At 40.3% G+C, this 23,596-nt stretch overlaps 1 protein-coding gene across 1 annotated transcript; it reads left to right on the top strand.

The window, feature by feature from the left end:
- Nucleotides 1–5,537: 5,537 nt before the first annotated feature.
- On the top strand, nt 5,538–23,559 carry LOC110062650 (protein white-like). The gene is made up of 19 exons (XM_020769594.2): nt 5,538–5,943; nt 7,263–7,311; nt 10,641–10,827; nt 11,359–11,430; nt 11,877–11,975; nt 12,278–12,444; nt 13,305–13,376; nt 14,034–14,136; nt 14,729–14,797; nt 15,264–15,298; nt 15,842–15,947; nt 16,086–16,217; nt 18,162–18,254; nt 18,518–18,575; nt 19,700–19,777; nt 20,551–20,656; nt 21,360–21,460; nt 22,348–22,430; nt 23,083–23,559. The coding sequence occupies exons 1-19, from the start codon at nt 5,646–5,648 to the stop codon at nt 23,182–23,184; spliced, it is 2,010 nt and encodes a 669-aa protein (XP_020625253.2). The 5' UTR covers nt 5,538–5,645; the 3' UTR covers nt 23,185–23,559.
- The last annotated feature ends 37 nt before the right edge of the window (nt 23,560–23,596 follow it).

Here is a 23,596-nt window from a genome sequence, read left to right as displayed (position 1 = left end):
TGACGCGGGGCTCATTTACCTGGCCCCAGTTATTCAAAGGGTGGATACCGCTATCCACCGGGTAAGTCACTATCCAGTGGATAGCGTGATCTGTCATGTTGACACTAGTCCACTGGAGAGAGATTTATCAGGTGGATAGCGTCATCCAGCCTTTGAACAACTGGGGCCTGAAGAAGACTGTGATCATGAGGTACGGTCGAAAAATATGGCGAGAATTGTTTCTATCTTTATTTATCTTCAATAGACCATTTCCGTATTCTCGATGTTGGATAGGAAATATCCTGCAACTGAGCCTAATGCAGAGAGTCTTTTCAATTGCAAGTGACATTAATCTCTTTTTTAATGATACTACGATGTAATAGCTATAAATACTTCATTGCAACATAGTTTTGAGAGGGAAATGGTTATGAAGCCCGGCAAACATCAAAGGCTGAGCAAACAAAGATGCCAAGATTTATGTTGGAAGGTCCACGACCATGCAAAATCGTTTGTTTTGTACCCATACACTATGCATGAAGTACGTAACCAAAACGTTTCTATTCGTTAGTTCCTCAGGACGGAGTAAACAACTATTGTATTGTGTGCACGGTCAAGGCCAAGAAAGAGAACAAAAAGATGCCAAGATTTATGTTCACAGGTCCACGACCATGCACAATCTTTTGTTTTGCGCTCATACACTATGTATAAAGTACGTAACCAAAACGTTGTAATTGGTTAGTTCCTCAGTACGGAGAAAACAGCTATTGTATTTTGTGCACGCTCAAGGCCAAGAAAGAGAACAAAAAGATGCCACGATTTATGTTGACAGGTCCACAACCGTGCACAACCTTTTGTTTTGCGCTCATACACTATGCATAAAGTACGTAACCAAAACGTTGCTATTGGTTAGTTCCTCAGTACGGAGTAAACAGCTATTGTATTTCGTGCACGGTCAAGGCCAAGAAAGAGAACAAAAAGATGCCACGATTTATGTTGACAGGTCCACAACCGTGCACAACCTTTTGTTTTGCGCTCATACACTATGCATAAAGTACGTAACCAAAACGTTGCTATTGGTTAGTTCCTCAGTACGGAGTAAACAGCTATTGTATTTCATGCACGGTCATGGCCAAAAAAGAGAACAAAAACATACAGCAAAGAAATTTGTCGGGTTTCATAACCATTCCCCTCTCTTAACTATGATTGCAAAGCTAACCCTTTTATTTACCATTACATCACTGCACATGTGTTCAAAACTGAACTTTGTTTACAAGCCAAGGAATCCGAGGCAAGAGCATCCCATAATAACAGTTATAATAAACTGAGACTTTGTCCAGTCTTTCTTGTGCTACCCTCGTGTAAAGGACTAAAGAGAGTAGCACTGCCGGGCCAGTACTCGCCTGGAATCGATCAGAAGGAAAAACTAAACATGGACTGTGATGAAAACTCATACAATCAAAGACGGAGGCTTTTAGAAGGTGAGCAGATTTTTCTCCTCTCCGACTGTCCCTGCTCACAGTTAAACTTCTAGCAGTTAATTTTAACTCACCGGTTGTCTAGTATTTTTTTTAGCACTTTTTCAACTACTTCTGCTTGAGAATTAACAATTATTTACCGAAGTGGAGGTAAATATCCATCACTTTCACCGACACTGAGGTGAATAATTGTTTTAGTATATACCACACAAGCTGAATAATTAGCGGACCAAAACGTTTCTTTTTTAATGTGTGACAAGCGGTCGGAATTTTTTAAATCTCTCGCGCCGGCTGCTCGGAGGTGAATAGTACTCGCTAATCACCTCCGAGTTAACCAATCAGAGCGCGCAAAAAGCACTATTCACTTGTGTGGTATATATACTAATAGTAGATATTATGAAGCGGACTATAAAGTTAGTATCGATCTTGACATTTACAATGTTGTTTACGTTCGCGATCCATGTATTATACCGGTAGGTAACCAGTGCCTTTGGAAATTATGGGCTGTCCGTGGACTGAGCCCCTTATCAGGTAAACAGAGGTGATCCATAGATCTGGGTTCGTGTTTTGTATATGTTGTGGTATTTTATATCTTATACTATATTACCATGCGCCAGAGAAAAAAAAAAAAGAAATTACCGATTTGTACCAAGGGTAAAGTTGTGCCAAAACATCTTTACAACGACGTCCGTTCAATTTTCATTCAACTTATGTATAAACTTTACATCATAAAACGTCTTTTCGAAAGACCTTTTTCGCTTGGGCAGTTTGTTGTCCCATTACAGACCACGTGATATTCTCTAGAGAATCGTTCTTTTATCCATCTAAAAATTATTTATTCATATGCACGCGACTATTTGAAAATTTGAAAGGAAGAATTCTCAAGAGTATCATCACATGGTCTGAAATGGGACAACAAACCGCCCAGTCGAAAAAGGTCTATTGACATAATTAACTTTTAACTCAGCGATTTGTAGAACGCAAGTGGAAATAAAATTATATCAGGTTGCATGTGACTTTCACATCGTTCGAGTCCATGATCTGTGGCAACGGTAACCATGGTAACGCACGATGATATTACATGTATTGGTTTTCAGCGTAATGCCATCAAAAATAAAGACGGTGACCATTCCGGCGACAAATTGAATAGAGAATCTGATATATGATAGATGATTGATATATAAACAACGTTGCAAAGATTTAGGTCTGCACGGTTTTCAAATCGTGTTATTCAGAGAAATATTTCACCAAAATTTACAGAGTTTCCCTCAGAGGGGCACCAATATGGCGGCCGGAAAGCCACAGAAACATGCCGTAAACTGCCGCTTACGTGAGCCCTGGGATAATAGAACTTCGTAAGGATTTTTAAGCGGGCTTATAAAAGGAGGGGTATACCCGGAATTAAAAAACCCGTTCGAAACGAGCTATAGCTCCAGGTGTTGATGTCCGGAGGTATTTTTCAGATTACAAGTAGATGGGCTTATAACCGAGGGGCGGGGGGAATAATCGGAGGAGCTTATAAGCGTTAGTTTACAGTTAGTGTCGTTGAGTGTCGATATTAAAACAAAACGTGATCATCCTACAGCTCCGACAAATTAAAACTAACACTTTATCTAGGGAACCATCGTTTATTGCGTCCCGGGGGCGGGGGCGGTGGTTTTGGAGGGGGGTACAATTTTAAAACAAGTCTCTTTTTTGGGGGGGGGGGTAAATTTTTCACTAGTAAGAAACGTGAGGGGGGTCAAATTGTTTGACACAGAAACGGCAGTCCAACATGTTTTATAACATAATCCAGTAAATAAAGGAAAATTTCTCGCTGGCAGTTCTTGAAGCAAGAGTAGGGATAGAGGCAGAAACATTTCATCGAGCAGGGAACAAATATTGCCCGGATCATGATGAGCCCACTGTATCAGATGATCAGTAATAACCACCCCAGTCCCGTTTTCGCGGCGGTTCGCGCCAGCCCGTGCCATCCCCCGTCAGCCCGCGTCAGCCCACGCCAGCCCGCGCCAGCCCGCGCCAGCCCGATGTAACCCGCGGTAGCCCGCGGTAGCCCGCGGTAGCCCGCGGTAGCCCGCGGTAGCCCGCGGTAGCCCGCGCCAGCGCGCGCCAGCGCGCGCCAACCCGCTCCAGCCCACGCCGGCAGTCTTAGACATGTATGTACGCGAGTAATGAGATGTTTTCGTAAGTTATTTACACAGGAAAAGATAAATTCCACCTTGATTTCGGCGTTAAAAATTTCTGATATTTCTTCTTTAGTCTTACAGAGAGCAAACTGTCACAAGTATAGTTTTGAAGGATGGAAGGATACTGATCTTGGGTGACTCCCAAATAAAGCCAAAGCCATCACGACACACGGTTTTTCAACAATCTTTTGAAAGAATTTCATTCATATATGCTGGTTCGCTGGTTCCAACGAAAACACTTTTTCGCAGGTACTTTACAGAGGAAAATTTAAGGCAATGGGATTTGTATAAAAGAAAGGAAAAACTTGAGAAAAGTCATCTTTTTCGAGCTATCGGAAAATATGGCAGGTGTTGGTAATCGGCTGGAAGAAGGCTACATCCCTCACCCTAATGATATGATGGAAATGTTTTAGCTGGTCTGGTTGAAAAAGAAACATCACTTGTTAGATCAAGTAGAAAGCCAAATTAATGAAATGAAGGAACACGATCACTCGTTGTTTAATACAAATGGGAGAACCCTTAAGCATGAGTGGCAAATGTTTCATTACATCAGCAATGTCAGACTGATTGCTGGTTTTCAGTGTCACGCCATTCGAAATATATCAAAATAAAAATGAAAACCGTTCAATAGACAAAGTCCAGAATCTGGGAAATGAAAGAAGGTAAATATGCAAAGACTCTCGCCAAAATTCTGGTCACAGCAATTTTTCTTATGTGAGATATGCGGAGAAATTTTTTACCCAAATTTATAGAGATTTGTATGGAGACGCCATGCTGGTGCCCATCCGTATGGGCACCAACATGGCGGACGGAAACCAACAGAAACATCTGTCACTGAGTTTTGCTACAAAAGCGTGAATTTATCCCTCGAGGAACTCTAAAACATTAAAATAATACTTTTTCTAAGACATGAACTGTTCTGATAGCCAAATTTCCTGAAATAAGTCAGTTTTTTAACCATCATGACAGCTCTCTCGGCCGTCAAGTCAATGCCGCAAAAGCTTAGAAATTCAAGCGTATGTATCGCAAAACCAAGAACCCATTCGGAGCGAAAATTTGTATGAATATTAGTTTTCAGCTGCTCTTAAATATTCATTTAAGTAAAATCTCAGGAAGATCAATCGTTTTGTATTTCGAATTTTGGTGACGTCATGTGAAAACCAGCCGTTAATGAAATAAAGGCAAATACGATCACATTGTTTAAGGTGGGGTACACATGAATTTAAGTGAAATTTTAGGAAGTTTAAAGAGGGATTAAAAGAATAAAAAGGGGTTTGGGAAATGTCCTCATTACTATCAAGAGTTGTACAAGCGGCTATAAGGAATTTACTAGGATTTTAAAAAAATAAAAATGGGGATAGGAATTCTGCTTCAAAAAAAGGGGGCCGGGGAGGGCTACATGTTTAAAAACAAGAATTGAGAAGGGAGGTTTAGTTTTTATCTGAAATATTTTTTTCGGGGGGGTTCAGTTTTCAAACACAAAATTTTTGGGAAACCACCGCCCTCCTCTGGGACGTAATAAACCATCGGTGTTCTAATGCAAGAATCGTCCAGTTAGCAAAAACTTAAAAGATAAGTCATCTAGTGACCTACGCAAGAGCCTTCTCGGGCCGCCACTTTATTGTCACACAATTGCAGGGCAAAAGACATCAAGTCTTATGTCTTAGGTCTTAGGTCTTATGTGATCTGATGCAACAAAAAACCTCAGAGGGATAGAATTCTTTTTTTTTTTTTCGGAATATGATGAACTCACATGAAAATCGGCAATATTCAAACTGGTTACTTAGTTCCGTGACCTATTTGATGTTTTCCTTGTGGATTGACAAAAAAGGTCAAGAATAAGCTATAAACATTCCTTTTGCTTATGTAGCTTTATGTAACCTAATGCGTGATTCAAAGGTTCTGGAGGTGACCTGGTTAGTAACATAATCGCTTTTTGAGAGCCTGAATAAGCGCTTTCTGCACGAAACGGAAAGGCTTACACGAGTCCGTTTGCCGTCTTGTCATGGGGGACAATGGCAAGTCGCAATCGCTCCTACACGGAAGAAGAAATAGCAAAGCTCAGGGTTACTCCACATTCGATCCTGGAGGTTCTATAGACAGTGGTCTCTCCTTCTCCTCAGACGACAGGGACGCCGGGACAAACGGCATCTCAGTTATCGACCACGCTAGGGAAAGGGTTTCAATTTCATGGGAGCACATCGATGTACTTGTGGAGCTGCCAGGACCGTCATGTTTGAAGCGGTTGTGTTTCGGATCGGAGGAGAACGCATTGCCCAACACCAAGCAAGTCTTGTTTAATGGTAAGTGACATATTTAGGATAGCTTTGGAACTTGTTTACGGGAGACTCGAAAAACAGAAAATTGTACGCAGGCAGGGTAATGTGTTAAGAAGTCAAATACCTTATTGTTATCGAACTCAAAACACCACTATAATATGAAACAAAAGTTTCGACTTTCTTAAAATGATCAAGCCCTAACTTCTTCATTGACTTCATTCGAATGTTGCATGCAAAGATGAAGAGGAATTAAAGCATTAAACGCATTTTTTACTAGTAGAAGCATGTCTGCTTGTTGAATGCCAAAAGCATCCAAAATCGAACCGAATGTCCAACGCTAAGTTAGTTACATCCATTTTCAATTCCATTTTCATCGTATTTAAGTGGCTGAGAGTTTTCGTTGTTGTTCAAAGTATATTACGTGTGTATTGTAGTCACAGAACAATTAAGGTCGTCTTGTATTCACTGGCTGTCTGTCAATGAAATGAAAGCTCGTGAGTCCTATCAAATCATGTGACTCTTAAATTACACACACTCGCATGACGATGCAGATTTTGATTACGGATGATTTGACAGCCCTTGCGTGCACTGTTTTAAACATAACAAGACCGATTATCTCGGAAGATTCGCTAAAAAATGGAAGTCCCTCCATCTCAATTTAAACAATACATTGTTACTGTCAAGGAACTATCGGCCCATAGTTACCCCGCGGAAGCAAAGCTTGGAGGGGCAATATGCTAGTTTGAAGAACTTCAGATTTCCAAGGGGCAACTATCAGACCTATAGTTTCGAGACAAAAAACACACTATTGTCTTTATTGTTCACAACTAAATTCTCTTCAGCGCGCCTGTTCAAAAATCATAGTGAATTATTTTCAACTTTTGCTAGATGAAAGGCTTGATGGCCAAATGTAAAATCAGAATAAAGAAAACAGACAAAAACCCACTAAGTACAACAAATTGCGTCTTTCAATTTTTTATTTCTGTAAGCCTGGTTCACGTATTCACAGAAAAACTTTCAGGGACGAGTACTATCCATCTGGGTATTTTCCTCGGACGGGCACGATTTAAGCCAATAACGATTGGAGATGATTTAGTGGTGAACTAAAATCTCTATTACTGTGACCTCTACACAGGGTTATACGTTTATGGCATCGGTGAATATGGTTGCAAAGTACGCAATTGAGTAATGTCACTAATGGTTTCAGTGCGTGTATAAATAAACAAGGTCGTTCTCACTGTGTAACCCACCATCTTAACGATTGAGGGATTAAGCGGTTGATTGATTTGCTTTTACTCCATAATTTTATATACTGTATTTTTGTATGATTTTTTTTCTGGCAGTAAGTGGAAAAGTAGAAGCTGGGTCTTTGCTGGCAGTCATGGGCGCCAGGTAGGAAAAATAATGAATTATTCTGATTAAAACCATTTTATCATCACGAGCCAGAGCTAACCGGAAGCTCAAAAATTCGCCAGGTCCGGTTGCTATGGGGTGATGTCATTTATCTGTTAGGTTGCTGTCATCGCAAGACTTTTGCGGTTCTATTGTGGTTAGCGATAATTGCTTTCAGTGAGAGTAATTGTGTACAAAAGTAACCTGGTTATTTTCAGATATGATCTGGCCACACAATTGATATTTTATAACAAATTTTCATAACGCGGGAATATTGGGCGGCCATATATAAAAAAGACTTCGACTTCGAATGAACCCGTCATCGGTCGTTGAAAACGGACACAAAACGAGATGTGCCTCTGAGTTAGAAGATATGGTGTCTCTCTCACGCATTTGTGTGAAATTGAGCCAGTCTCCAATCGAATTTGCCTCGAGGAGTTAAAGAAGGCGCGTGGGTTTTCTTTTCACGGGAAGGGAAACAAAGGAGCTGCCCTGACTATACATTTGGATTGGTTTTCGCTTAAACCATAAAACAGTTCTTGAAAACCAAACGAAACCGCCAGCCACGATTGATTTATACATGAATATATTCGCCCAAGAACGACGGAGAGAACCAGAAAGTGTTTTCAGCTTGCGCTGCCCGTGACCAACCTCCCAGAACATCGAATCACGACAACAGCTTCAAAACTCAACAAGTCAAACGTACCAAGTTAAGTCTTCCGATCAATATTTCATTTATATCATAACTTACACCCATTGTCATGCTTTTAGATTGTATGGGGACTAGATAGCTACTAAAATGTTAAATCACTATTTTCATTCGTGGGTTAGACCCTAGACTGAAGTCCAGTGCACACCAGTTTTCTGAAAGACGAATCCAGATATATAGTAAAATCACCATGTAGCCACATATTATAAATCTGCTCTGGTTTGCCCACGCAAACGTCCTCGTAGTATTTCTACGTTACCGAGTGCTACAGGATATTTTACAAAAACCACATAATTTTTCAGTAATGCGTGACACTATAAGAAACAAAAACAACAACAAAATCGTCATTTTTCCGTCGTGCGTGACATTATAGCAACATGTTACATATCCTTTCTGGTTCATCCAGGCTGAAGTCCATGCAATACAGTTGCTGAGTGCTTCGGGATATGTAACAAAATCGTGATATTGATTTTTCCGTCGTACGTGACATTATAAGAACCTGTTACTTATCCTTTTCTGGTTCACCCAGGCTGAAGTCCATGTAATGCAGTAGCTGAGTGCTTCGGGATATGTAACAAAATCGCCATAGTTATTTTTCCGTCGTGCGTGTCATTATAGGAACATGTTACATATCCTTTTCTGGTTCATCCAGAGTGAAGTCCATGCAATGCAGTTGCTGAGCGCTTCGGGATATGTAACAAAATCGTCATAGTTATTTTTCCGTCGTGCGTGACATTATAGGAACATGTTACATATCCTTTCTGGTTCACCCAGGCTGAAGTCCATGCAATACAGTTGCTGAGCGCTTCGGGATATGTAACAAAATCGCCATGGTTATTTTTTCCGTCGTGCGTGACATTATAGGAACATGTTACATATCCTTTCTGGTTCATCCAGGGTGAAGTCCATGCAATACAGTTGCTGAGCGCTTCGGGATATGTAACAAAATCGTCATAGTTATTTTTCCGTCGTGCGTGACATTATAGGAACATGTTACATATCCTTTCTGGTTCACCCAGGCTGAAGTCCATGCAATACAGTTGCTGAGTGCTTCGGGATATGTAACAAAATCGTCATAGTTATTTTTCCGTCGTGCGTGACATTATAGGAACATGTTACATATCCTTTCTGGTTCATCCAGGCTGAAGTCCATGCAATACAGTTGCTGAGCGCTTCGGGATATGTAACAAAATCGCCATAGTTATTTTCTCCGTCGTGCGTGACGTTATAGGAACATGTTACATATCCTTTTCTGGTTCATCCAGGGTGAAGTCCATGCAATACAGTTGCTGAGTGATTCGGGATATGTAACAAAATCGTCATAGTTATTTTTCCGTCGTGCGTGACATTATAGGAACATGCTACATATCCTTTTCTGGTTCATCCAGGCTGAAGTCTATGCAATACAGTTGCTGAGTGATTCGGGATATGTAACAAAATCGTGATAGTGATTCTTCCGTCGTGCTGTTTCCAGAATCGCGCGGCATTTCTCGTACAGAATTACATTATGTACTCGAGATTTCTATCGCTGTTGAGAGCTTTGTCATAGTTTTTGAGATAATTTCCTGACTGCCATAACATTAACTGATTTTCAAAGTGTCGGCGCACATGATCTTCGAATTCGAATACTAGAAAATTCAGATTATTTTTGGAATCGTTAAGCAACAAACATGTATACAGAGAATACCCTAAACAAGTTTCAATCAGGCTTTCCGTGGAATATCTGAGAACATTTCTGACTCTCGGGCAATTGTGGGCTGTTGGGCATAGTCACTTCGCTTACTGAATAACAGTGATAACTGAGATTAGCGAAAACGTTTCATCTATACGTGCTCCGTAGCTTTACAAGAGTAAGAAATGTATCAGAAAGTCTAAGTTTTAAACTGGCGTTTGCGCCCCAACCTAGAAAACACATTGTTTCAACGTTATTTTTTCTTTTAATCCAAATTTTTCACGTCAGTCGCGCGATTTCCCGAATCGCCGACTACTAAAATGTTTTGTATCTTCCTGACACGATGGAATTGTCTTACAGTAAATATAATTTCACACTTTAGGATTATGACACATTCGTGCAAAACTTGACGCGTTTTGTGAAACATAAACGATCACCGACAGGGATATGATTACCCTGGAATGTTGTAAGCCACTGGATATCCCGTGGAGATGTAGGACTAAAAGTTCTACGTCTCCACGGGATCCCAGGTCTGTTTTTTGGTTGCTAAGAACGTCTGGCTCGTTATGTACACTGCGAAACATCTATAGATCATTCTTGGAGAGTGAAATTATATTTATCTGGGTTATCTGGGGGACAAACTCCATCCTATATTTACGGCCATATCTGAGTGAGCATACATGTACAGGTTTTCAAGGAAGAACGACTAGAACTACACCTGTAATACTATATTAGAATGCGACCTGTTTTTCAGTACCATCGGTCTGTTTTTCAGAACCTTCATCTTGGACTAGTAGTTCCAAAGACGGATTACATTCAGAGACGGACTCTATGGCGGGACGATTACATAATTTAGGCTAGAATAATCTAGAACCCTCTACAGTAGGGTATTTTACACTTTGGCCCTTGATCACTGAGTTAAGAATATCGATTGAATTTGCTTTACAGTGGAGCTGGCAAAACCACTCTGATGAATGTACTAGCTCATCGTAACATCAGCCAGATGGAAGTCCGTGGAACTGTAGAGGTGAATGATCATCCAATTGGATTGCAGATTAACACCATGTCTGCTTACATTCAACAGGAGGACCTCTTTATTGGGTCTCTGACAGTTAGGGAACATCTGACTTTTCAGGTTAGTCTAGCGTAAAGCAGATTATTTGCAGTCTGAATGAAGGGAGTGAGGGGCGAGGGTTTTTATGACGAGAGGGGACAAGGACGAGACAAGCGAAAGAGATAAAGAGAGGGATAAAGACTCGTCAGATCCTAAGAGGAAAGGCCTGTTGTCAGCAGTCAAGGCTTAGAGCTGAAGTACCTGCTACAAGGGACATGCAAAAGGTGCAACAAAAGCCGCATTGCTTTGTTTCCACGTTAACATATTTTAGACAATGTTAGTATGATATGGAATATTGGAAGAAATATTAAATAACGACGGTTTCCCCTGCGTCCTATCCCCGTGGTCAAGTTAAAAATAATGTAAAGTAAACGCTTAGTTCATTTATACTGAAAAGCAGTAAATTTCCCTGCATAGTAATTATGTGGGACTGAATTAAGCAAGCTACGTATTTAACCATTGTATAAATTATACCATGAAGTAGTTCAAAAGTAATTGCAATTAAATGTAATGGTGTTATTCCCTCAGTAATTTATGTTTTGACGATTTTAGGCTTTTCTGCGCCTGGAAAAAAAAGTTCCCAAACGGCAGCGACTACAACGCGTCGAGGAAGTGATACTCCAGGTATAATCATACATGAAGTATGCACATCATCTGATTGAGGTGAAGGCCCAGTGCTCTGAGTCCGAGCTTCTCTGTGGTTGATGTTTTGTGTTCTTGGGCACGACGCTTCAGTCTCAAAGTGTGTGTGTGTAGCTCTCTCTCTCTCTCTCTCTCTCTCTCTCTCTCTCTCTCTCTCTCTCTCTCTCTCTCTCTCTCTCTCTCTCTCGCTCTCTCTGTTCACCCGCGAGTGTAATTGGATTCCTGCGAATTGGTAGGGTAGGGGCAGGGAATTTTTTCCTATTGCGATGGGGGAGCTACAAGAAATCTCGTCAGGGGAAGGGAGGGGAGTTTCGGTTGGATAGCCTGAAATAGAACTGTCATCCAAATCTCTCTCGGCCGAATCGAGTCACCAGGAAAGTGGAATCCAGGGAATAGGCTGATTCACTGCTATTTGTTTTCTTCCAAAGCTTGGCCTGACAAAGTGCGCTGACACATACATAGGAATACCAGGAAGGTTGCGTGGCATCTCGGGAGGAGAAAAGAAGAGACTGTCATTTGCTTCTGAGGTATGTGTTACAAACAGAGAGAACAACAGCCAATCAGAATACAGGGAAGCCGTTGTAAACTGCGAAGGTATTACACCCAGCCTTCCAATCATGCGCTGCTTCTATTGTGATGGCCACTGTATTTTCTATGGCAGGATATGTAATAGTTATGCAACACTTTCTCGTTGTATTCCATGGAGTATTTCAATTGTCACTTTTATTTTCCTGGTATGCACAAAAGCCTTTGATATTCCATGGTATGCCACTCGAAAGTATTGCTTAACTAGAATATATACTGACACTGCCCTTTTGTTATTCATCAGGTCATCACAGATCCTCCATTGCTGTTTGCTGATGAACCAACATCTGGTCTTGATTCATTCATGGCTCAGAGTTTAGTCGCAGCACTGCAACAGTTAGCAGCTCAGGGAAGGACCATCATTTGCACCATCCATCAGCCTTCGTCTGAGGTGTACGCCATGTTTGACAGGTATATTAAGAATATCCCTTAGGGTTACATATTTCACAACGTGATTTTCTGGCTAAGGAAATCTGGGTAGAAAAAACGGGGCCGTGTAACACGTGACGGTATTATTAGTGTGAAACAGTTTAATGATATTATGTGCGACTGTTAGTTCTTTTGGAAGAAGCGTAAGCACAAGGAAGCCAGTTATCTGTTTTCGTTTTCTTTTGAATTTTATTGTAATGCATCAACTGGGGAGAACAATTTATTTCTTATTGCTCGTCGCAAACATTTAGTAGTATTATACAAAAGCTAGGCATTTCAACGAATACGAGAAGAAACTAGCGCCACCATGCCCGACACTGAGTTAGGTGGAGCAGCAGTTTCAGATTTTTTCATGATATTTTTTACCTATTGTCTTTTTCCATTATTTGAAACATCGATAAGTAATCTATACACTTTGCTCTTACTAAGGAAATAAAGAAGACAAGTAAACTGTTATACTCTTGCAAAACACGACGGGCATTTCAAAAACCTTGAGAAATGTAGAAAACGTCTATATTTCTCAAGTGTCTCGAATAACCGGAGCGTTTAATATAACTTTGGCTTCTTTATATTTTTTGTGCAAGACAATAAAACGCAGCTTTTCTATTTTTTGCACTCTGATGAACAGAGGGTTTTTCGCCAATGAGAGCGGTCCATATCAGAGGTTCGTGTCGCAAACTTCGAACCGCTCAGGGAACCAATCAGAATTGTGCTATATTCATCGCGGAGTAATTTGCCATATAATAAAAAAAGACAATATACATACAAGTGAATACGTCGCATGTCAAGAAGTCGTGCCAAGCCGAACGTTTTTTTTTTTTTTTTTTTTTTTTGTTTCTCAGCATTCTGTTGTTAGCCGAGGGAAGGACAGCGTACATGGGCTCCAGAGCTGACGCCATTCAATATTTTGAGAAGTAAGTTTCTCTTAAAACAATGAAATGTTTCAATATCTACACATAAAAAAGCCAATTTGTCGCAAAATGAGACAATTATTTGCGAACCAATCCCATTTTTACCAATCAAATCCATCGCATGATTTTTGTGTTTGGCTAGTTATTGCCTTCCTAGAATTGCTCTCTCAGGAATTTTAGTCCATGGTTAACCCTGTTAAGCCGTATTTGGGGGGTAAGAAAGAGTAAGAAATGTCCGCGCTGACTTCAAACCTTTTGTGACTTAAACCGTGACGTAAGCTATAGCCACCAAACTCTATGGCCTCTCCTAAAATTTATCACGGAAAATTTTGGTGTATCAATTAATTGGTCACTTAACTTACGTTTCTATGGCAACCGTCTTTTCTAAAGACGTTTCACCAAAATCTATTGCCGGTTCAATTTTGCCCAATTAGACACAATTTGGCTTGACATGCGTGACAAAATACGGTTGTTATGGCAATGTCAAACGACCAGGAGAAACAGTTAACAGATCAAATTTCTGCGAGAGAAGAACGAACGCCTACAGAAAGTTTCCGTATTGAAGAGCACATGGAGGTACCCCCTTAGCTTGTATACCCGACGGTGACAAGATTATTTGCACGTGTAAAGAATTACTCTAATCTTGATGTATTCTCACAGCTTTGGCTACCCTTGCCCCGTCAATTTCAATCCCGCTGACCACTTTGTTCATACATTGGCAATTGTGCCTGGTGACGAGGAAAACTGCAGCAAGAGAGTCCAGGTTAGATCAGAGTAAATACTTGTTGTTTGGCCAATTTTAGTAAAATTCTCATTTAAAAAGAAAAAAAAATATTCGAAAACAAAAACAAAACAAAAAGCGGATCTCCCACTACAGTTTCGGAATTCCCAAATCTCCCATTCAAAAACCCAGGGTAGAATAGACGGGTCTGTAAAATCTTTTTGTCAAAAATTATACCAGCTTTTCGTAACTAATCGAGAGAAGGCAATCGGTGATGCATTTCTTCTAAATATAAGTAGCCGTTAGTTGAGAAATATGTCTTAGTCATATCTATGGTAGAAGTTTGTCAAACAGGGCTGCCTCGTCGGCAAAAACAAATACCCGCAAACAAGTACATTGTGCAGATGAAGGAGAATGAATGAAAAAAAAAATGAAAATTATAAAGTGAGAAAACATATTGTCTTGATGCATCACGGAACTGTTGTAGGCATAACCGCCTTCAAAAGGAATCTGTAGGACCCTGTAGTGCGGGTGCGCTTTAGATTCATTCATGGCACTTTCTCTGGCGACTGTGTACAGTATGCAAGAGATAACAGCGGTCACATGTAATAGTAATTCAAATGTTTTCGTTCAGGATATCTGTGATGCGTACCGAGAAACTGAGTTACAGGCCACGGAGGAGACAGAGCCAGCAGAGCGGCAGGTACACTGAAACGTCACGTCACGCAACGCTCCTGTCCGGCAAGGCGTTACGTGACAATCCACCAGCTGTTTTAAAATTGAAGCCTGCGTGACAGACAGTTTATAACGATAATGACGACTACGTTTACTGTAGACAACTGTAGATCTTCCTTCTTTTCAAATGAAGTTAACCATAGTGGGATTTGGACAGTAAGTGACTCCTCTTTCTCATCGCGTGTCTACTTCTCTTCCCGTAAGTAACGGACAGTATAGACTAAATAAGGGATAGTATAAACTACAGTTCCTTAGTAAGCCTGAGTAAATGTGGCAACTGGCAGTAATGAGTTGACTAGCAAACGATAATGGTGTAATTTATCACAACTTGCATTTATACATGTACCTGTGTATCTTTGCACCTCGTTATTGTGGGTGAAAATAATTATTTATAAGGAGCAAAAACCTTAACGACATCTTTACTCTCTTTGTAGGACTCCTTCAAGGATGAAGTATATACCCGTTCACCGTAAGATTAAATTATCAAAAATGTTTTATAAATATAATAATAATAATAATAATAATAATAATACCAAGACCAATACCAATACCAATGATAATGATAATGATAATGATAATAAATAATAATACAGAATTAAGGGTTTTCACTATAGTCAACGGGTTAAGCTCACGCGCCCCGTCATACTATTTCATGACTGCACATAGCATGTATACGTTTTTACTGCTGTATAATAATAAAGCAAATCATGCGATGGCAATCAAATTTTAACCAGCTATACATATCCTTTTAATATCAGACGTGTTGAATAATGGTGTACTTGTATTCGTTCATATAAATGCTAGCAGTACGTCGTGATTCTTCTCCACGCCCTGTAAGATTTTGTAGATGGAATATTTAATTTAACCGCAAACTTAAAGTCAACTGCGAGCTTGCAGTAAAGAACAAGTTGAACTGAACAAGAAATACTCTAATTTGTTTTTTGTACGCCTTGCTTGTCTATCATTTTTTGAACTAAGTTCGTCGATTTATTGATCTTCTACGATGTTCTAGGTACAAAGCGTCGTGGTGTCAACAGTTCCGTTCAGTCCTTTGGCGTTCATGGCTCACCAACGGTCGAGATGTCACTATTTTCCGAATTAGACTCTACCAGAGTATAGTAAGTGTCATTACTTTAACATTTTGATTTTTCATCATTTGATTTACCTTTACGGTCATCCATGTTTAATACATTACATTCAAATCACACCTTTATGAAGTTTACTCTATTTCTTACTGTGTTGCCTGTTTCTCTAAGTTTATAGGTCTCTTAGCAGGAATAATTTACTTCAAAACTGAGATAAACCAGGCCGGTATCACAAATGTGTCTGGTGCAATTTTCTTCTTGCTGACGTCGATCACGTTCAACAACATCTCATCCGTCATCTTTGTGAGTAACAGCGCTGATCGTTTTAAAACTAAAATTGTTATGACGATAGCGATTCCGAACAAGAGAACATAGGGTAACATGATTTATCTCCCATACAGACCTTATACTGAAGGTACTCCCTCTCAAACCATTTATTATATAAATCCCGGTTACAGAAACCCAAGGAGAAGCTCGGAATAGCCAATCCAACTCCAAAGAGTTCGCTCACGTTGATAACCCATGCGGTTTTAGACACACTTTCATCTTTCAAATGCGCAGAAGGGATGATGCCCATTTCTAAATAAGAAATAGAAAACAAATTCCGTGTTCCATCTTCTTATAGAAACACGAGGGGAAGTCTGCGGTATGGGAGAACTAGAAATGTTGTGGGAACACGAGCCGAAAGACGCGTGTTCTTTCGAGTTCTCCCAACCTTCCACGACTGTTGCTATAATAGAAAAAAGGAGAGCATGTATTCTATTTCTCTTAGAGAATAACGGGACGAAAGAAAAGAAAACAACTTGTTTACTTTGATCGTCAAAATGTAGATTCTCTTCGTGCTAGTTCTGAGTTTCTATCGCGTTTTGGTATAAACCTATTAACAGTCTATCACGAATGCTGTTCTCTGACTGGCCACGCTACTCGCTATCTATTGTGTTGTAGATAGTGAGTAGCGTAGCACTGTGCCTTTGTTACCAAAATGCAGGCCACTCCTTCGCGTTTTCGAGGTGTCTGTGAAGAGGATTTTGATAAAGTTTTGAGCAACTAGTAGATTTATGACGCCCTCGTCAACCATCACGCGATAGAAATCTCGAGTAAGTAAGGTCCAATCAAAATGCGAGAATAATTTGACTTATTATGTAAAAGTCAATAACGTATGATAACAAAGAAACCACGAATTAGATTCGAGTATCTATCAGTTATTTACTTGGACATGTCATGATTTAATTATGCGTTTTTCATTGATAGTGACTTTTTAACAACTTTAGGGTACTAAGGAGCCAGTAGAAGAGAATTTGATCTATTCGCCAAAAAGTAATAGGTTTTGTACTTTCTCCGCTACACGATTGGCTTAAAAAACTCACGCCACTTTTTCATCCAATCAGAAGTAAAACCAAGACCAATCGTGACTCGCACACTTTCCCACGCTTCCCGTCAGCTGCACGTATATACCTCGGGCTTCGTTTGGTTCACTGCATTCTCAGTCAACATGTCCTTTGTGATTGGCCAGAGTGATTACTTTGGTTTTGGTTTTACAACACTCAATTGAAAACCGCTCAAAGCTTTTACCAATTACTCATTGATGATATCAATGAGAGTGGTATAATCTCAGTTATCAGTAAAACGTTTCGGCTATTTCTTGGCTATAAGTTAAAGTTTCAGCTAACTCTCTCCGTTTGACTCATTTCCCTGCTAAGATGTATAAATGAGCTGCCAGTTAACGCGAGTCAATATTAACGATAATCCTGTCTACCGATTTTCACTTTACAATTGGTTACATAGTAAATGGTTTGAACCCAGGAGTATCAGTAGTTCGTATGGTGTGATCGTCCGTGTGCGAGCACCAGTCACCGACAACAGTTCTTTTCAGAATTACCCTTACCCGGACGATCACACTATACGAGCTAATAATTGATTAATTGATTGTTTTGGTGACTGTAGTACGTACCTGCCGAGTTTTGTCAAGTGACTTGTTCACATTGAAATAAGTTCTACCAACATGGCGTCTTGTTTTCATGACACTTCAATGACTCCAGGAAGAAAAAAAAGGATTTAAATTTTAATTCAGGCAGCACTTCCACACCGCAGACTAAGTTTATATTGCCCAAGATAATCAATCGAATCATGTTACCGGGTTACCGGTCTACTTAAACATAATACAGCGATCCGAGTTTGCGCAAGACAGTTCAACGGATCGCTTATTTCTTCTTTCTTTTCCCTTCTATTGTTTTTTTTTTTTGTTAGACGTTTCCGGTGGAACTTTCTGTGTTTCTAAGAGAACACAACAATGGAATATATCGTACAGATGTGTATTTCCTGAGCAAAACTTTTGCAGAGGTGAGTGAACATCAAAATCTACGTACAAAATAAATCACTGAAACGTTCAGAAATGGCCGAAAACAATTATAAATGCTAAAGGCTTTTGAACTCGTTTTAAGACATTTTTACGGGAACGTAGAGTTCATGAGTTCCAATCCCTGAAGCTGTACATATTTCAACTTTTCTTTGCAATTGCTTGATCTATGTTACTCGTGATTCCAAAAGAAATTCCCAACTACTCGTGCGTTGCATTCGTTGACTTCCCTTTTTTTTAATTGCAGGCGCCCCTGTTTCTTATTAATCCACTCATTTTGATTGCCATATCGTACTGGATGATTGGTGAGTAGATATTGCAGGCGTCTGTTACGTTATTGCCTCGGCAACTGGAGAGACTGATGCGATGTCCTGCAATATCAACAATATAACATGAAAGCAGCGACGATGACTTAACAACAAAAGTTTATATGATACTGTTGTTATTGTTTTTTTTTTTTTTTTGACAAAATCCACCTCCGTACTGAGATCAATTTATCATGCCCAATTTGGTAAATATACGAAGTTTGATAGGAATCCGCAGCAAACTCGTCCAAATATCGGATTACAAACTTGCCGAATTTTTCCAAAAGAAATGTATGTGCTCCCCCCCCCCCCCCTGACATGCATTTCAAAAGTTTTAGACCCCATATTTTCACGAATATACAACGGTTTCTTATGAAACTTCGTATGCCTACTAAAGTTGGCGGAAAAATTGCGCAGTGAAGCTTATTTTTTACTTGAATGGAAAGAAAAGAAATGGCAAAAGAGTGACATCGGTTGAAAGGTCCACTGGGGCGGGGACATTTTTGGTCGCTTGGTGGCGACAGAGGAAATAGTAAGGACCAAAAAGCAGCCCCGTTAGTTGTTGTAAACCAGCTTAAACCCATGAGTCGCTTTATCGGAAAGGTACTAAAATCTAGTTCATACCCCCACCACCCAAAAAGGAATGATAAAGGTAATTATTTAGGTATCAAATATTTAGCACCGTTGTGCTAATTGGGGACACTGTAAATAAATAAACAAATGTTTCAAATAGAATATAAACTATTGAGAATCCCTACTGTTGGAAGGCTGACCAGTTGGCTATGGTCGAGGAGTTGAACTCGGGACTACCGAGAACAACTCCAGATAGCGGTAGGTTGAAGGATTTGAACCAGGGACCTCCAGATTTCAAATCCAGCGCCCTAAACCACTCGGGCAAGCCGCCTCCAGAAGATCAAAACCAATCGTGACTCGCTCACACACGTTTTCCCGCGCTTCGCGTCAACCACACGTATTTACTTCGCTTGTTAATCTGTTAACTGAATTTCCTGTGTCTTTTGTGATTGGCAAGAGTAATAACTTTAGTTTTGGTTTTATTGACAATTAATTGAAACCCGCTCTCTTGCAATTGTTACATACATAAACATGTGTATTCTTATTCTCAGGTTTGCGGAGCGATGTACTTAGGTTTTTCTTCGCGTATGCAATACTTGCCTTGGTCTCCATGGTTGCTGTTTCTTACGGTTTGTTCGCTATCCCTAGTTAAGGATTATTTCATTTTTTTTGGCTGTATTTGTTAAACAAACATAAGTCATAACGGCTTTAATCGTCTGAAAGGACAATCCGTCCGCAATACTCTGCCTCTAGTATTTCAGAGATTGCAGTCATAAAATTTGTAGATTTTTTCAGAGGTTTATTATTTGCACTATTTGTAATTCTTAGACTGATTTAATTCAATATTAGCAAGGACAATATAGGAATGGTCAAGATCTTGACTTGGTAACCTTAGTAAATTGCCCTAGAGAATAATCTGTAGTCTTCCCATGTTGTATTTCAGTAAAGACGTTTCTTAGGCCCCGTCACACTGCTACATGTACGGCGGAGAAATTTTAAAACGGCGTTTCTGCTCTGAAGGCGCAACAATCACCTGTCATTTTGGATTTGTGTGTGAGGAAAACGCGTGCATGCAAGGAAATCACGTGATTATCGTGACGTCATAGTTTTCGAAAAGCTTCCTTTTCAAAATGTTTTCCACGCACGCCAAAACCGAAAGCCGGCGTTTTCAAATTCGTCCGGTTTGAACAGCGTTTTGAGAAGCTTCGTTTTCGTGAGGGATTAGTATGGACGGTAGGCCTAACCGTAGAAATAAAGCTGCGTTTTCAAATTTCTCCGGCGTAGTGAGGACGAGGCTTTGTAGTGTCTTTGCTCTGTTTCGTACGTCGCGTGGTTCGGTAAATGAACTTGAAAAACGGTAGCATTATTCTCTTAACTATCATATTTTCTTTAATTTTTTCAGGGTATTTCGTGTCCACAGTTTCACCAAGCGTCGCGGCTGCATCTGCCTTAAGTGCGCCGTTAATTTTGCCGTTGTTACTCCTTGGTGGCTTCTACGTTAAAAACACGTAAGTTTTGGTCAGCACCCATCAGGGGCCATGTTGCGGGGACGTAAAGAGGGGACAAGCCGCTTCGTGTGTACCCATAGGATGCATGTTGCAGCCGGAACGTGAATACGCAAGCTGGTGTACACGAAGCAGATTGAGGAATTAAAATGAGTTGTAGGGGAACTGTTTGCAAGAGCAGTGTGCACGATGCGATTTTGAAAATTGAGTTCATTTTGTTCCTGCTTCATGACGCACGAATTTAACAAAATTTTGTCCCCGCAACATTGTTGTTGCTGTTGATGTTGTTGTTGTTTTATTTTGTTTTTTTGGAAAACCGCGCATGTCACACAAGGAAATCATTTGCTGTTACATGTCCCCGCTGCATGTCCCCTCTGCATGTTCACGTTGCATGTCCCCGCTGCATGTCCCCTCTGCATGTCCCATATGCATGTCCCCTTTGCATGTCTCCACTGCATGTCCCCACGGCATGTCCCCGCTGCATTTCCCCTCTGCATGTCCACGCTGCATGACCTTTTGCATGCCAAAACTGCATGGCCGCGAAACATGTCCCCTAGTGTGTACCGACCTTTACGAGATTTCGCCTAATCAATCCGTTTAGTTTCTTTAGGAAAATATTTGACAAATATATTCAAAGACATATGATAATTATTTTCACTGTCAACGGTTACGACGGTAAATTCTTTTCCTCTTCTCTTTGTTTCAGGACGGTACCAAACTGGCTTTCGTGGTTGCAGTACATATCTTGGTTTAACTACGGATTTGAAGCTATGAATATCAACCAGTGGGACGGTTATGGAAACATAAGTAAGTAATTCAAATATCCCGACTTTTGAACCTTTTAAACCTCGTGTGGATTTAAACATAACTAACCAATAGAGCGTTTTTACATGACGGCACGGGACCAAAACAATGAAACGGCGGCCATGTTGGTGTTCCAAACCAATCCTGTGGGAGTTGAACTCTTTTCTCATGTAAGCACTTTCTTTGGTTCCAATAGAAATGTTTCATGGTTACTGGCCAAGTTTGCTGAAAACGCTGTATTGGGCCATAACAATGGTAGACAAAATTTGGAAAAACAAAACAATCACGTGAGCAATGATGAAAATTTTTTCTTCAGGTAAATTTTTCTGAAACTTCTAATCGACTTCGGCTTTGTCTCGGATTTGACTACATTCAGCTTTTCGTTATCCAGACTTAAGTACTAAAAGAAATAAGGTAAAGTCTACATATGAACCAAGTGGCCCATCAGGAGGGCGCTGATCTCCGGTTTCTGCAGCATCTTGGGTTTCTACTTCCCCCTGTGATGCAAGTGCATTGCAGGATTTCCCTCCAGTATTTAATTCGTTGGTGTCCGTTTATACATCTGTTTACACGTACATGAGCCAATACGAACCATTTATACCCGGCATTTATACAATCCAAGTGGCCCACCAGGTCGCTGTTTACCTTTGGTTTCTGTAGCATTAATTAAGCGGCAAGGAGTATTTCCACTCCCCCCTGGATGAGATGCTAGTACATCGCAGGTGAGAGGCACTTTGAATGTAAAGTGTCTTGAGCAAGGACACAATACAGTGTCCCCAGCCACGGCTCGAGCCGCTAGTAAGTAAGTACAGGTAGTATTAGTAAGGCCCAGTTTGAGGTCTGTTAGTCTCGTTAAGTAACTGACATACACATCCTTTGTCGTTTTGCAGCTTGTTCTGATCAAAGCAATCGAGCAGATGCGAAATGTATTCATAATGGACAAGAGGCCCTTGATTACCTCGGCTTAAAAAAGGTCGGTAAAACATATGAATTCCTTAACAGAGCCCTCTAGCACTCTTGCCTCAATTACGTTTGAGCTTATCGGTCATGTGTTAGAATTAAATCGATATCGAAGCTTGCACTCCGTTCCAGTATCACCCATAACCTGGCAATCTTTGTTCTATAACCAGTTGTTGCAGACTAGTTGCAATTTCTATTTTTTGCGTCTAGGAATTCATGGGAAAAGATGTCATCTAGAGGTATTCCTTAATCAGTCACTGATTATCATTACCCAAAGATACCTCCCATGTGCCTTTTTAATGCAACACTTTTCACAAATCAGGGTCATTATAAAACAGGGGCGAATAACAAGTAGGGGGGTGGGAAGATACAGGATTTTAGAAAAGGGGGTTCGAAATACGGACCGCCGTTCCCCTGTAGTGGGGTTGGGGACATCCTCCACCGCAAAATATCTCACATTGAGGTCCTCGGAAATAGGATTTCCGGCATTCTGAGGCCAAGTCAGGATGTAATGATGTCTCATTTTTTTTTAAACTTAGGGGGTTCGACCGAACCCCCCAAATCCCCCCCCCCCCCCCCCCAAGATCCGCCTCTGGGGTATGACTGGTTAACCTCGCTCATTTTGCATCGTCTTTGCTTTTTTTTTTTTTTTTTTTTTTTGGCAGGAAAACATAATGCTTGATATCTCCATACTATTGGCTTTGACTGTTGGATTCCGTATCTTATCGTTCCTGTTTCTGTTGAGGAAAGCTTACAAACGACCGTGATAAATCACAAACAACACCGAGGATTATGAAGCCAGTAATCCTTAAAACTATTTTTTTTTCGCTTTTGATCACGGTTGCAACAACAAGCAACGTCAGCAAAAACAAGAAAGAACAGCAGCAGCAGAAGCAGTATTAACAACAATAACTGAAATAAAAACGGTACCTATAAAAAAAAAAACAACAACAAAAAAAGCTCAAAGTTCAAGACTCCAAACAAAACAACTAAACTTTATTACAGTTGCTATAGCTGTAAAGATCCTCAAACGAGCCAGCAATGATGAAAGTGCTAATTTATCATGATTGTGACCTCATTTGAAACGAAAAAACCCATGTGTAATTTAATGATTTGGGAAATACATAATATTTTATGAAGAATGTTGTTACATATGTTATTTTATTTTAATCTATTTTA

The sequence above is a fragment of the Orbicella faveolata genome, unplaced genomic scaffold, assembly GCF_042242905.1.
Source record: "Orbicella faveolata isolate gen_17 unplaced genomic scaffold, um_ofav_v1 contig_13, whole genome shotgun sequence".
NCBI classification, from domain to species: domain Eukaryota; kingdom Metazoa; phylum Cnidaria; class Anthozoa; order Scleractinia; family Merulinidae; genus Orbicella; species Orbicella faveolata.
The sequence above is the reverse complement of the archived record's forward strand: the minus strand, read 5'-3'. Positions and strand labels throughout refer to the sequence as shown.

Bases quoted from the DNA above. Each gene is read 5' to 3' on its own strand.
- LOC110062650 (XM_020769594.2), top strand. From the start codon at position 5,646: ATGGGGGACAATGGCAAGTCGCAATCGCTCCTACACGGAAGAAGAAAT. The intron at 16,218-18,161 runs GTGAGTAACAGC...TTTTTTTGTTAG, and splicing joins ACATCTCATCCGTCATCTTT to ACGTTTCCGGTGGAACTTTC. The intron at 18,255-18,517 runs GTGAGTGAACAT...TTTTAATTGCAG, and splicing joins TGAGCAAAACTTTTGCAGAG to GCGCCCCTGTTTCTTATTAA.